At 40.4% G+C, this 12,309-nt stretch overlaps 1 protein-coding gene across 1 annotated transcript in view; it reads right to left on the reverse strand.

Annotated features, from left to right (window-relative positions):
- Window positions 1-12,309, reverse strand: part of EXOC4 (exocyst complex component 4) — a 400,122-nt gene that overhangs the window by 332,624 nt on the left and 55,189 nt on the right. The window contains exons 6-7 of the mRNA XM_010710270.3: window positions 10,620-10,863; window positions 3,636-3,813 (exon numbers count right to left, since the gene is read on the reverse strand). Of these exons, the coding sequence (XP_010708572.1) occupies window positions 3,636-3,813; window positions 10,620-10,863 (422 nt within the window). The remainder of the gene's footprint in view (window positions 1-3,635; window positions 3,814-10,619; window positions 10,864-12,309) is intronic.

Consider the following 12,309-nt stretch of genomic DNA (forward strand, 5'->3'; position numbering starts at 1 on the left):
TGGCCCTGCCTGTGGCAGGGGGGTTGGAGCTTCGTGATCCTCGAGGTCCCTTCCAACCCTGGCCATCCTATGATTCTGTTGAATCTTCTTGAATCTTCCCACCAATATTTACATTACAGTTCGTTGCTGTGTTCCAGGTGGTAGCAGAGGGGCAATCTGACAAAATCACATCTGACATGGAGAATAAAGAGTGGCTGCTGCTCAGTGAAGCAGTAGGTGGTAAATTTCAGCAGCTGTGACTGTGGGTCACCTCCACTGGGGCAGATTTCTACAAGCATGGCATGCAGGTTCTTGTTCATCACTGGTGAAAATATACAACTAATAGTGGTGACTTTGTTGTAAGACAGTGTTTTGCAGCTCAAAATTTGCTCTTTCATACAGTATTACAGAGCTATTTGCATCCGTTTTACTTTCCATGGAAACAAATAAGAGGCATTACTTTCAGAGCGACCTAGGTGTATCGCTGTGCCTCTCGTGCAACACAATACTTCATAATTTGGGATGGGAGGATACCAAATACACACACTTAACTGTGGCAGAACACTCAAAACTCCTTCGCTGTGCAGTGCTGAACTATTCACACCAGTACAGCTGTGAGGGCTGTTCTAACAGCTCACACCTCTCTCTCCAACCAAGTACTTGGTCCTACTCTTCAGAAGGATATTTTTAGGAGGAAGCTTTCCACACAGAGAGTGGTGACACACTGGAACAGGTTGCCCAAGGAGGTTGTGGATACCACATCCCTGGAAGCATTCAAGGATGTGGCTCTGGGCAGCCTGGTCTGGTGGCTGGCGATCCTGCACATAGCAAGGGAGTTAGAACTGGATGATCATTGTGGTCCTTTTCAACCCAGGTCATTCTATCATTCTGTAATCCCACCCATTTCCACATTGAAGAACTAAATTAACTCCATACATAAAATAGCACATTAAAACTGGAATAATTTCCACACCTCTCTCTTGTTGGTATGGCAATACAACTACAGGCAAGGCTGGCTCTGGTCCAAATAACTTCAAGCTGTGTTTTTACCAAACAAGGCTGCTCTAATATTTTGACAAACTGATTTTTCTGTTTGTTTATTTTCTGGCAGCTAGCTCTAAAAGGTCATTCTGTCTTTCTCTCGATGACTTCAGTGTTATTCTTCTATTATTCTCAGAGAAGGTCAAAAATATATCCACATGCTCAATATCTGAACATTGCATGACTTTGAACCACCTCGCTAATATTACACCACAGTGATTTGTGCTGTTATTAGGCAGCACTCAGAAATCCAGCTAAACAAAAAAAAAAAGGAACAATTTCCAGCCCACTGTGAGCACACATTATGACTTTGGTACAGAGCTATAAAGAGATAACCTTGCTGTAACATATTTCACATGCAGAGATGCACAATGTGCGTGTGGAACAGATTATCTGTGTGAATTACAGAGCCATGCAGTACTGTTCTAGCACTATGAATAAGTTTCATTCATTATGATCTGCAGGAATTGCATCGTTTCCCCAATGCAACTCACCACTAACCTACTTCCTCCACGTTTTCACCTTCCCCCCCAACAGCATTTAAAATAAGTACTTTTACAAGAGTTTTCTGCTTCCCCTTACCAAAATGTAAGGTTTCCCCTCACAAAATAACCCCTAATTGGAAACACAGCAAGGAAATAACTTTGTCTTGGGCTCAGAGATTTTTTTTAAATTGCAAGGTAAAAAAAAAAATCCATTCCTATGAACATACACACAACAAAAAAAAAAAAAAAAAACCATGAGGTTTTGAACAGAGAAATAGAAGATTTCCCCCTTACCAATTCAGTCAATGCTCATCTCTTACCCTAAAGCTGCAAGAGATTATGGAGTTTTAGGTACAGCTTTTGTGCATTGGCAAAGCTATCTATGGCTCCTGTAGAAGCTTTTCAGGCACCTTCTGACACTTGTGCTGTCACACCAACAGCAATAAGGTCTTTACAGTTGAGCTGCTGCATTTTCCTTGACATCTTTTTCTTTGTAGAAAGCCTTGTTACATATTTTCTCCCTAATAAAGCTCACTCACTCTCTGTACGTGCACACCTACACATGCTTCTACATAAAAGTTTTATCAATGTTATTTTGTAATAGCCAGCGTAACTCAGTCCTAACTTAACCACTCATGAGGAATGAAATCATCACAAGCCCTCACTGATAAGAGGGTATTACCAGCCTTGTCATTCTGCTTCACTGAAGATAAAATCTTGGAGGATTTTTAGACCCAGGTCTTGTCCTGCTACAGCAAGGTTTGCAGAATTCAAAGCTCTTATAGGATTTCTCGACATTGTGTATGACAATAAGATGGCTGGAGATACTCACTGCCAAACCCCTTCCTTATGTCCTGAAGCCTAACTCTTTGCTTTGATGGGGCCCAACAGCTTCAACTTTGTGACACTCTTTCATTTAGAAAATCTATTATTAACCTCTGTCTGGATATTCCCAATCAAATTTTTCCAAGAATACTGAAGGAAGGTGAAAGCAATTCGATCAATACAATGGGAAAGGCATTACAACAAAGGTGTGATGACAGAAGGACTGGCACGATAGAGAGGTGCTATGAAGGAAGGGAAGAAGATTGCTCACCCATCTCAGAAGATCCTAGATTTGGAAGGGAAAGCTTCACCAAGGAGGGATCTCCAGAAAGAGAACCTTCTTCAGTGACAGTCAGCCCTTAAATGAGGGCTAAGAGAGGTGCAGCCAGGCTCCACCCCTTCCAGTTGCACAAGTGAATTGCCTTCACCTGTGCTCCCAGGGCTGACCAGGTCTTTTCCCCAGGTGCTCAATCAGTGGTTCAGGCCATTACTCAGCAGTTCCCACACATACAGTCAAATAAGTCTTTAGAGAAACAGGGATAGACCTGTGCCCTACGATGAAAATGTGTGTTAAGTGTTGGAGACAGTATTTTTCAGGAACAGGACAGAGGTGAAATGACCAACATAAATCTCGTAAACAATGCCAGGTTAATTTCTTTGACCTCCCCTACCAAACAATGGGTGAGTTGTACACTCCTATATGTGAAGACAATTCAAAATTTAAAAAGTGGGGGAAAAAAAAGAAAAATCTACTGAGCATGTCTTAATCTCACATCAAGAATGAGAGAAAAGATGTGTGACAGACAGCTCTGCTGCTCAGATGCTATGGTGATAGGCGTGGTACCAAAATAAAGTCTAAGCAAGGTTCAGCTTTAGCATGCTCTGGTTTAGAATATGAATCAAATAAGGCTTCCCTGAAAACATGCTGGCAGCTACTGTCTCAGCTGACTACAACCAAGGCGTAATGACAAGGGAAGACAAGCAATTAGAGCAGTGACACTTTATAAGGCAGGCATGGCATGGGAACATGGAACAGAAGCATCTCTATTTGAAAGCTTCTGCTAAATCACTCAGTAGACAAAAGGAATCAACTTCTCCCACTGTAAGGGTGAATCCATAGTTTTTGTTTCGCTGGTATTTAAGCTGTTTGGAATCTAGATGTCTGCTAGAAATGTGTCCACTCACCAAAAGTCAAGACAACTTCCAGTGAGGCTGTCCTTTGAGCATAACAGAACTGTTTTCTGTGGTATTCTGGTTTAAAGAGCTGCTACAAACTGAAACTGTACCCAACTGAAGGACTCCTACCTGCAAAACATCTTGGATCTTCACCCACACATCAACCATGTCGTAGAGCTTGATATCACCATCATACTGGCTGCAAGGAGAGGCCACCGTTTGCTGAAGATGTCCAAGGACTATGGAGTGTGCAGCAGCCACAGCATTGAATTTGTCAAAGAGAAGCTCCAGCAGCTCCAGCAGCAACCTGCAAAGGAACAAGACATCCTTCATTCAGTTTTCAGAATACTCTGTAACCATACTGTAAGGCAGCACATCAGGGTAATGGGCAGGAATCAGAAGATTTTGACTTCAGACCCAGTTTTGTGACAACCAGGCAATCCACAACACAGCATCAATTTCTGTGGCCTTCTGAGGCCAGATCAAGTTTCATACCTCCTTGCTTCCTACCAACTTCCTTTTTGCACTCTCCTCTATATCCAAGCTGCTCATCTTCAACGTGCTCTGCCTGGGGTGCAAGAAAGACAAATGCATTCCTAACTTCGGAACACTTCAATGCTGTGACATTGTAGATCATTTTAAGGTTCCAGACAGACTACCTGCTTTTTCTCCAGAAGAGAAGAGTGTCAATTCAAGAAGCATTTACTTACACATACAAACAGAATGTAAGATATTCATTTTAAATTATGAAATGAGCAGCACAGAATGTTTTAAACATGAAAGATCAAGAAAAGATTAAACAACATGAAACACAACAGCTCATCAGTTGCTTAAGTTATAAAGATTTTATTACTAAGTGTAAAGAGCTACAGCTACAACCTCAACACATGACCTGCTCCTATAGCTTCTTTACAGCCCAATTACTGTAATTAATGCACATCTGCAAAATCCTAAATATTCTGTGACAAAGCATCACCTTTGATCATATTATCTGGAAAAAGGAAAATGTGGATAATTTCACTGCTTTTTAATGAGCAATTCAAGTCCACACATAACTCCAACAAAATGTGAGGCTAACACTTCCCAAATCCATATGTTAGGTGCTAGTGATCTCTGACAGACAGGCTCCATCCCATTTAACTAAAGCAGTTAGGAATTAACACACACTTGCTGTGTCTCCCCATCAGAAGGACAGAAGGGCTGCAGGAGAAGCGGAGCTGCCTCTGCTCATTAACCATTACATTGCAGCATTCTGTTAACAGCCACTTACAAGGTGTGCATTCATGCCTTGGCCTCTTCAGTTCAGGGTGCATACCTCCTGCCTACATCAGCTGTTTTAAGCCAGAAGCTAGATAGTTAACTGGAGAAACAGAAAAGCTGTTGTACATTTGCAAGAATAGCCCAACATGATGCTGTGCTAAAGCCACTCATCTCAGCTTATGCTACTTTGATTTTGCCAAGGACAGAGGTTAGCTATTATTTAAAATAACAACAATTAAAATAAATAAATAAATGAATAGACACAGAAAGCATGTAAGCTCATTATGTGTCATGCATCCATGATCATTTGATATAAATGTGTATAGTATTATACAACAGTTTATCAAAGGTCTCACATGGACCATCCCCGTCTGCTCACACAGCCCAATGCTTAAGCAAAAAACACCTTGATTCAACTGCAAGAGCTATTGGATAAGTCCAGGAAGTTGCAGCAAGGAACAGCAGAACATTTCAAGTGGTCCAGAATGTGTTTACGTTAATCATTAGTTATCGTTGTACATACAAGATACGCAGGGAGGTTAATTAACAGTGCTATACCCTAAGCGACTGTAGAACTAAGATACACGTTGAAGCAATCCAAAAGAAACTGGTGTGAATATCTATTTCCTTCTTTTAAGAAAAGTAAGAAATCTCTGAAGAGAAAGCACTGAGAGAGACCATACTGCTATTATTTTTAATAACCTCTTACATATTTATATAAGACACCGTCAGGGGATATAGAGAAGCATGAAAGATGTACACAAATGTTAAAGAAAAATCTAGCGTGGAAGCCATTCTCTTCCATTTAGGTTTTGTTTAAATCTTAATAACTATCCTGTCGAAGCTAAACAGAGAAGTTGCTCCTGTGGAATGACCTACACAGATCCAGCCTTCTCTGACTGCTCTTGTCTATCACCAGTGTTATCAGTGAAGAAGACAGGGGAACATGCAGCCAAGGCTGCCTGAAAACCACTCGGCATTATTTAAGTACCTGGTCCAGCGTATTACAGGACACGGGAGAGGTAACTACTGCTTCAGAAGCCCCTACAAGATGGACACAACTTCACATAGCAAGTAACAGAGACAGCTAGATTGGCAGCTAGGGCAGGTGGCTGCTCAGCTGAAAGAACTGCAGGAGAGTTTGGAAAGAAAAGGAATTTCCTTCTCGAGGAACCGACGTGTCATTGACTGACATGCCAACAAGATGGCCTTGTGGGATCACAATAATTCTTTGCCACTAAGAAAATTTAGCAATGCAAGCCCAAGCTCTGCTAACATCCCACTGCTAATGAAAATTTAATTATCTGCATACCTCATTGTTGCCCCAGGAAAGCACAATTTTGCAGAATGAAACTAGCTGGATTTTTTTGACAAATTCATTTCTCTTGATTCTAAGTGAGCTTGATCTCACATTATCAACTTGTTTACAAAGCCACTACTAAAATAGGATTGTTTGGTCTTTCTGTCTTCCAGTTATCCTGGTACAGACCAGTAGAAATGAAAGTTTCCCCACCCCAAAGTTACATTCTCCATTCTCAACCAAAAATCATTTTTCCACTTCTCCCTGTTTTCAAATTAGCCAGCACCTCTTATCTTAATTTTCCTTTCTCTGAAAGTCTTCTAAAACAGTCAGGTCATTTTTGAAACAAGGTGACCTAAAGGAGACAGACACAAGCCGTGTCAGACAGCCAGTAAGACAAAACAGCATAAAATGATATGGCCTAGATTTTATGCACATGGGGTTGCAGCACCGAGTGACCTAAACAGAACACATACAGACAATGACAGAAGAGTGGCTTAGGCAATTTGTCAAAGCAATCTCATAACCCCTTCACCGAGAAATATGGTAAGTATGTTGAGAGACAGTGACACAGACCCGGAAGCAACTCCTATTGTCTGGGCAATAACAGAGAACAAATTGATGCAAAGTGACTGCTGGCACCTGAGCGAGGTCGCTAATGACAATTCAGGCATTTTAGCAGCAACAATGTTCTCTGCCAGGTCAGAGTGTTGGCATGTATGTAATTTCTATACTCATTTGAAAGTCTGAAGATTAAATAAAAGGCCAGAAATATATTACAAACACGTAGGGAAAAATGCACTGAGTCCAGTCGATGGGATTTAAGAACAAAATTGGCAATACACCTCTTCCTTCTGGGCTGGATCTTCAAATGTAAGTAAAGCTAAAGCAATGTGTCCCTACCAAACTCCTGTTCCAGAAATCTGGCCACGTGTGTCCAGATTATTTCTCCTCTCAAGTCAGCAGTCTTGAGTAACTGAGACCCAGAAGTTCATGAAGACATAGCAGTGCTAACATGGACTCCACTGAGTCTCACCCTCCACAATCAATACATGTTTCTAAGCATGGAGGTACTATGCTCTAATGAGCAATTTAGATAAATCAATGGCAAATTTAAGCATTTTTTCATAAACTCATTCCAATTGCAGATGTCTATAAATTCTCTAGAACTTACCTAGACAAAAACGTAAGTTTATAACTTTCAAAATGATCTTCTAGCAGGGACAAGAAACTGCTAATGCCCTTTACTGCATTTTAATGTATTCACATCATTCACATTTTGCGGGGCAAATACACATGAGTAAAGAGTTAATGTTCATAGAAAAATAGAGCCAAATGTGTTGTCTAGTTAGGTCCATACTAAATCAAGTATACACCATCACTGCATCCAGAAAATCTAAACATCAGCTGTGTCACAGAGTCGTGCAAGCCTTCCTTTCATGAGCAAATTGGTAAAAAAATAAAATAAAATCCTACTGCCACTGTACAAAGGTCCTTCCAATTTCACACCAACTCTCCATGCAGCCAGACTGCTTACCAAGGAGAGAAGTGCTCAATGCAAGAGACAGTGATAGGATATCCATGACAGAATGGGTTGTACAGTATAAATAGTAGAACTGGTGCTTATACTTGTGTGTATATTCATTAACAAGCCCAGTGCCGATACCCTTTATAGCACAGCCAAGGCTTGCTCCTAGGAGGCAGACAGTCTGCCCTGTCTGAAACAGAATTCAAAAAACTCTGAAGATCTGAGCCCTATGCGTGCTGGATCCACAAAGAGCACACTGGGAGATGTGTAAGAGATGGCACTCTTTGGGCCCTAGTTGCTTCAACAAAAATAATACTCTTTATCTTAAAAAACTGGGTGCAATTCGTAATGGTTTTCATATACAAATGTAAAAGTTGGCCACACAAAAGGTAGTAAAAAAAAAAAAAAAGAAAGAAAGAACATAAGAACATTGTCTGATGCCTTTGGACTCTCATAGCCTTTTCCAGAGATTATTTCTCTCTTGTACAATGAGGGGGCTTTATATTATTTTTCTGGTGATTCCCTAAAAGAATTACACCAGAATCTCCACACGCACATTCATCAAGTGGCATTCAATGTCATCTTTTTCATAAAGAAAAGAAATGAGCCAACCTCAGAGATTCAACACAGTGATGAAGAGACGCATATAGTTTGGTCTGCACATACCTAACAAGCAGAAGGGAACTGTCCAGCAGAACGCTCAACATAAAGCCTCAGCCACTGCTCTGCCCTCACCTCCTCTCTGCCATCTCATTAGACATTTTATTTGCCAGAATTGAGAGTTTTGTATGGATATCATACACAGCACAGTATCTGAATACAGGCACTGAGCTCTGAAAGCCATTCATGTGTGACTTGTGCTAAGGTGAATTGAAAAATATTTTATTCACCAAATCCTAAGGTCAAATAATCATTGAGGCTGACTGGCTAATGAACAGTTAAGCAATTTCAGGCTCTGCATCATGCTCAAATTTAGAGTCTAACTCTAACACAGCTCTCTTGAAATAGGAAGACCTTGTTGTTCTGGCTTTGTTTTTTTCTTGACACCAGGAAAAAGTCACTTCATTTTGATTTGAAATTGTAGCTAATTTGCGGGATGGTATACCTTTCCATATAATTTATTCTTTTCAATATAAATGAATTTATCTGCTTGCTGTAAACTTCCCATGTAATTTTGGTTTAGAATCAGTTCTAATTATCTCCTTACTCAACAGGAATTCAAGACACTTTCCAAAGCTTTACAATATAGGCATCCTAACGGATCACAAAGTGCTATTAATCAAATGCCAAAATCCACTGAAGTTTTTGGTACCTCACCCAGGCCTCTGGGCTCCTTAACATCACTGAAGTATGATCGAACCCAACTTCATCAATTTCAAAGGACATCCAAGAGCCATGTAACCTCTCAAGACCAATTCATAAAACAAGAACTGAGAATGTGTTAAGCTCCATCTTCGCAACAACTAACCCTAACCCTGCCTTTCAACCCACCTAAAAAACCTGCTATAATTTAATCGAGATATCAATACCACAACTCTAATTCTTCACAGCATAATTGTTTCCACAGCAATGGCATTTGGAACAGGCTGCCCAGGGAAGTGGTGGAATCACCATCCACCATTAAAAAAGGGTTAGATGTGGCACTGTGGAACATGGTTATTGGGCACAGTGGTGATGGGTCAATGGTTGGTAGATGATCTTAGTGGTCTTTTCCAACTGTAGTGATTCTATGATTCTACTCTAAAATAATGAGAGGAATTGGAAAAGAATTCTTTAACAAATTTTTCCTCAAGAGTGATTTCCACTATAAATATTAGGTACAATGAAGACAAATTTTTGTTTTCAGATTTCTTCTCCAATATTGATTTCTTCTGGTGGTGATCATTGCAATGAGCAGTATCACAAATTAAGAATTCAGCTACAAGCAATAGCTAGCCCTTAAGATGTTCTGTTCTAGCAAATCATGAAGAACAGAATAAACGTATTTCTCAGTGGGCTTTCACACTTTGCAACTAATGGAGCTGCAAAACAAATAGATTTTTGGCCATATATTTATTGATATAATTAGTTCCATATATGATTACAAAGCTTTGCACCTGCATCACCTCAATTAGAATCTACTGCACTTGAAATGAGTAACTGAGTCGAATCTTCTCTTTCCAAGTGCAACACAAGAACATAATATTTGTTTCAGCACCAAGTGTTTTTTACACCATACATACCAGCAATCTGAGACAGCATTATGATTCAATCTATTGTAAAGCTGCTTAAAATGAAAGGCTTAGGTTAAATAAAAAAAAAAAATAACCAAGTGCTTAACGTTACGCACCTTTTACTAGTTAAGTAATTCTGGCTTTTACAGAGCCTCTAGCTTCAAATCTGGATTTCAAACATGTTCATAGCATCACAGAATGGCTTAGGTTGGAAAGGACCTGAAAGACAATTGAGTTCCAGTCCCCTGTCATGGGCAGGATTGTCTACTGCCACATCAGGTTACCCAGGGCCCCATCCTACCTGGCCTTGAATGCCTTCAGGGATATGGCACCACAGCTTCTCCAAGCAGCCTGTTTCAGTGCCTCATCACCCTCTGAACAAGGAATTTCTTCTTAATATCTATTCTAAATTTTCACTGTTTTCATTTAAAGCCATTCCTCCTTGTCCTATCAGTATTAGGCAGTGTAAAATCTTACCCCTTTCCTGCTTATAAGCTCCCTGCAAGTACTGGAAATTTAGCCAGAAGACTCTTCTATGACCAAGCATAGAAGGAAGCATCTCCCTTTCCCACAACCTTAGCTGAAAAGCAACAGTACTTCCTCCTTTCTGAATACATTTCCTAAATTCCCAAGCCTTTTAGGTGCTCAAGGTACTTCAGCCCTTCAAAGAGACACAGACATTTCTCAAAAAATTACTATTTAATATCTCTGCTACTGCAAGAAAACAAACAAACAAATAAACAAAACACTGGCATTCCTTCTCCAGACATCTTTTTGCAGCAATCACATTTCAGTGCTTGAAATATCCTTACCTAGGCTGATTTTCCTGGGAAATATTTTCCCCTCTCTGGTAATCATTGTCTGCCACCTGAGTCGTGGACCGTTTAACAATCTGCTTGAGTTCTTGTTCTAGGCGATCCTGGATGGCTTTCACTGTTTCAGGGATTTTTTTCAGCTTGGCCAGCCCTTTGATGAGTATGCCCATGAAGATGGTGCTGTTCTCCTCTGGATCCAGTTCCATATCTTCTTTAATTTCCAGGAGGCTTGTTTCTCGCACTGGAATATATGCAAAAAGGCATAATCCAAGATTTAAACTATTGGAAACACCACTTGGCAACGAAGTTTAAATGCTTTTTCTGCATGGTGCCTTCAGAGAACTCTCAAGAAATAAACAAGGAAACATCAGCACTCAGATTTTGGTTGGGTGGGAAAGGGCAATGGAAGTTTTAGTTTGCTTAGAGGAAACATTATGTATCTATACATAAACACACCATTGCACATTTGACTGATTTAGAAATAAAGCTTATGGTGTTATGTATTAGTTATGAAGCAGAGGAAGCCTGGTGCAATTAACATATGCATAAACAAGGAGGTGCTCTATCACTATGAATTCCCTGAATAAGTTTCAAGGAGCTAAAAACTACATTTCTAACCCAGCTGTTTTTCTTCATGATATTTTTCACAAGAGAGAAATTTTCATTATAAACACTATCAAGCTTAACAGACTCCTGATAAATTCGGTAAAGTTTACACCGTCTAAGTGAATTATTGTTTGATGTTATCCCATTCTGCTTTATTATGTCTGTCAAGGGGTTGATGAAGTTACCCAAATCTGTTAGCAAGGCTTCCTGAAAGGAAAAACTAAAAGAATTAGAGAGGATATCATAGATATGGTCCTCCTGAAGTGACAGGGGCAGCACTGGGAGAAATTCTGTTGCTAAGCGACAAAAGGAGAAAAGCAAGAGGTACTGTGCTTCTTCTAAGTACATTCATTAATCAACATTTCTTAATTTACAGATAATGCCCAGGAACAACAAAAGGATGTCTCTGCTGAAGACTGAGTGAAGCACTTAATAAACATATTGAGACGATCCATGGCAAATAAGTGTCTGGAAGGCAAACTGAACTAACTCCTTGTTAACAAGGATAGTGCATGGACAAATGCCACCTGAGCATGCCATCCACCATACCGGTTCCTCATGTAGAAATTAAGCCAGAATAGTAGTTTCATCTTACTGTTGCTGAAGTCCTATCAGAGAGCTATTGGGTGACAGATGACTCCCATGGCATCTACTGCTCAATTGCTTATCCAAGAACCTGAATATCAAAAGATCCAGCGGTACAATTGAAATGACATGGCAGAAATGCAAAGTGGCATGTCACAAGCAGTGTACAGACCTGTCACTGGCCAAAGCGACAGCACTCGGCCTTCCAGAACTTGAAGGGAGCTTATAAACAGGAGGGGGAATGGCTGTTCACAAGGGTGGACAGTGATAGGACAAGGGGGAATGGTTTTAAATTGAGACAGCGGAGGTTTAGTTAAATATTAGAGGGAAGTTTTTCACACAGAGGATGGTGAAGCACTTGAACAGGTTACCCAGAGAGGTTGTGGATGCCCCATTCCTGCAGGCATTCAAGGCAAGGCTGGATGTGGCTCTGGGCATCCTGGTCTGGTGGCTGGTGACCCTGCACATAGCAGGGGGTTGGAACTAGATGATCATT

The sequence above is a fragment of the Meleagris gallopavo genome, chromosome 1 (genome assembly GCF_000146605.3).
Source record: "Meleagris gallopavo isolate NT-WF06-2002-E0010 breed Aviagen turkey brand Nicholas breeding stock chromosome 1, Turkey_5.1, whole genome shotgun sequence".
Taxonomy (NCBI): domain Eukaryota; kingdom Metazoa; phylum Chordata; class Aves; order Galliformes; family Phasianidae; genus Meleagris; species Meleagris gallopavo.